This window comes from Lactuca sativa, chromosome 5, assembly GCF_002870075.4.
Source record: "Lactuca sativa cultivar Salinas chromosome 5, Lsat_Salinas_v11, whole genome shotgun sequence".
In the NCBI taxonomy this organism is placed as follows: domain Eukaryota; kingdom Viridiplantae; phylum Streptophyta; class Magnoliopsida; order Asterales; family Asteraceae; genus Lactuca; species Lactuca sativa.
Window position 1 is genome coordinate 284,244,649 of NC_056627.2, and position 2,783 is coordinate 284,247,431.

At 30.8% G+C, this 2,783-nt stretch overlaps 1 protein-coding gene across 1 annotated transcript; it reads left to right on the forward strand.

Annotated features, from left to right (window-relative positions):
• The first annotated feature begins 649 nt into the window (after positions 1–649).
• LOC111910216 (uncharacterized) lies at positions 650–2,514 on the forward strand. The gene is made up of 6 exons (XM_052771703.1): positions 650–769; positions 1,410–1,537; positions 1,687–1,772; positions 1,847–1,907; positions 2,008–2,094; positions 2,219–2,514. The coding sequence occupies exons 2-6, from the start codon at positions 1,457–1,459 to the stop codon at positions 2,309–2,311; spliced, it is 408 nt and encodes a 135-aa protein (XP_052627663.1). The 5' UTR covers positions 650–769; positions 1,410–1,456; the 3' UTR covers positions 2,312–2,514.
• Positions 2,515–2,783: the final 269 nt, after the last annotated feature.

The window sequence follows — 2,783 nt, forward strand, 5'->3', positions numbered from 1 at the left end:
AATAAATAATAATAATTCGGTTTTTTAGATTATTTAGTTCTTATTTTAAATACTAAAACCAATCCAAAATAATAATACATTTTTATTGAAAAGCAATCTAAAATTTTGAATATCTAAAACCAAATAGTTTAATCTAAATTGTCCAATTAGATAATCCGGTTTTATCCAACTAATTAACAACCCTAATGGAAGAGGACCATAATGTCGTTAGATAATTCGGTTTTTTATTAGGTGAAACGTTTATAATCTATTTGAAAAATAATTTAGTAAATTAATAAAGAGAAATCTTCAATAAAGTCATAATACTTTGGATCAGTTTATATTTTAATCTCAACATTTAATTTTTTGAACAGAAACAATTATCTAATTTTATACAATAATCTGTCATTTTATGTTAAAAAAAATTTAAGATTATTTCATTAATTTTGACAAAATATAAACTAATCAAGACTTTTCTGATAAAAAAATAAACTGCCCTAAAAAAAACAATCCAAGACAATAATACTGAAAAACAATCTAAATATTTGATTACCTAACATAATAGTCTAATCTAAAATGTTGAATTAGACAATTAAGTTTTATCCATCTAACTAACAACCTTAATTGAAGTTGAAGAGGACCATAACGTCGTTGGTTCAAATTACAAGGGCCAAAGTGAAATTTTATCCATGTTCGTCTTCATATTAGCAGGGCATAAGACAGATCTTTATACCCTCCCCTCCCGACATCTCTATCCCTCTTCAGTGAAGATCTCCGATCAGACTATAGTGTAAGTTCCCCTGCCGATTTCATTTAATTCCAATTGGCACACATACATACACGTTCTAGAATTGAATACATTAATTACCTGCCGGACATTGCTTCACTCCGATCTAACTAGGGCACAGTTGTGTAGTTGTACGTGTCTATGTTGAAAAGATGATCCAATTGATGTGTCACATTGTCGTATTCTTGTATCTATCTTTTGATCTTTCTGGTAATGCATAAAGATTGCGCTTGATCATCATGAAAAAGGCTAGGGTTGCTAATTTCAATTCCTGGTTGGTTGGATGATGTATTTATGTGGATTTCCAGGTATCAAATTCTCAAGAATTTATGAAATTAAGATGTAACTATGTCTGAATTCCTGCAAAATAATAGAATTTCAAGTGCTTAGAGGTTTATAGAGCACATTTAAGTAGTTGTTTCTTAAGTAAATGGGGTTAAAAGCTTGAATCATGATAGGAATTGGAAAGTGGAAAGTAGAATACCAACATACTGGCCCAAGTCTCTGTTGGAAGTCTGATTTTAAGTTTGCAGTTTGATGTTTTGAAATTGATTATTTGCAAATCTTGGGTTTCTATTAAGTAATAAGTTATGGGAATTTGATTGCTTTGCTTCATAGGTAACACTTCCATTTCTTGATGCAGATCAATAAAAAAAATCCAGTTAATAAGCAACTGTATACTGGATCAAAATGGCTAGTACAGCTTGCTTTATGATCATTAGCAAAAATGACATTCCTATCTATGAAGCTGAAGTTGGATCCGCTCCTAAAGTATGATCTCTTGTGACTAATCAATTCAAGATTTCACCAAACATGTTAGATTACACATACAAAAAAGGCTTATTTCTAATTAACTTAAACATTTTGAATTGAATTGTAAAGCTTTAACTCTGACATATGCTCTTCTAATTACATTATAGAAAGAAGAGGCTGCACATCAGCACCAGTTCATCCTTCATGCAGCTTTGGATGTTGTCCAGGATCTTGCATGGACTACAAGTGCCATGTAAGACCCTCTCTCTCTCTCTCTCTCTAGCTCATCTTTCTCACTCATAAAGTTCCCAACTTTTCTGGTTTTAGGTTTTTGAAATCTATCGATAGATTCAATGATTTGGTGGTGTCAGTATACGTTACAGCTGGTCATATCCTTTTTAATTTTTGGTAATTAATTGGTGAATTTACCCTTAATTATATAGTATTACATGGAAGAACAATATGTATATTCCTTAATTCAAGTTACACATACACGATTAATGCTGCTTCATGACTCACGTAATGATGATGGGATTAAGAGCTTTTTTCAGGAAGTCCATGAGCTTTATATAAAGGTGACATTTATGAAGTCTATCTTTTTTCTCAAATACTATAAGGGTTGTAATTACTTAATGTTAAATGGATCATTTAGGTAATATGTTATATAATATAAAATGGTTACATGACAATTTTTTGCAGATACTTCTAAATCCTCTCTACCTACCAGGATCCCGTGTAACATCTTCACATTTTGATACCAAGGTAAGAGCCCTTGCAAGAAAGTATCTATGAGTCCTTCATCTTACATTTTCCCTTTGATTTTTACTGTGAAAATACTTATTATTGAGAGGGACACAAATTAGAGTGTAATATGCTGTGACAATGTCAATTAAGCATTTACTTTTACTGTGAAAACGGAAGCTTAAAAATGTCTCTTGTGAAATGAAAATACTTGGATCTCCATTAATATGTAATGCAACTTGAATTATTTGTCAGTTTCTTTTCTTTGATTCATATTCACACCCAAGCCATTCATTATTTGACCATTCTCATATAAACATCCTTTTTGTTTGGCATCATCTTTTAGACATGAGGGTAAAATAGTCGTTTACTCTTTATCAATTGAGCATTTTATACAAAGTCTACTACACATGATGGAAAAGAAAAAAAAAAAAAAAAAAAAAACAAACCCATAATTTGGTAACCTATATATGAATTATTCTTTTTGTTAGTGCTTGATGGACTAAATTGGACACCTCAAGGA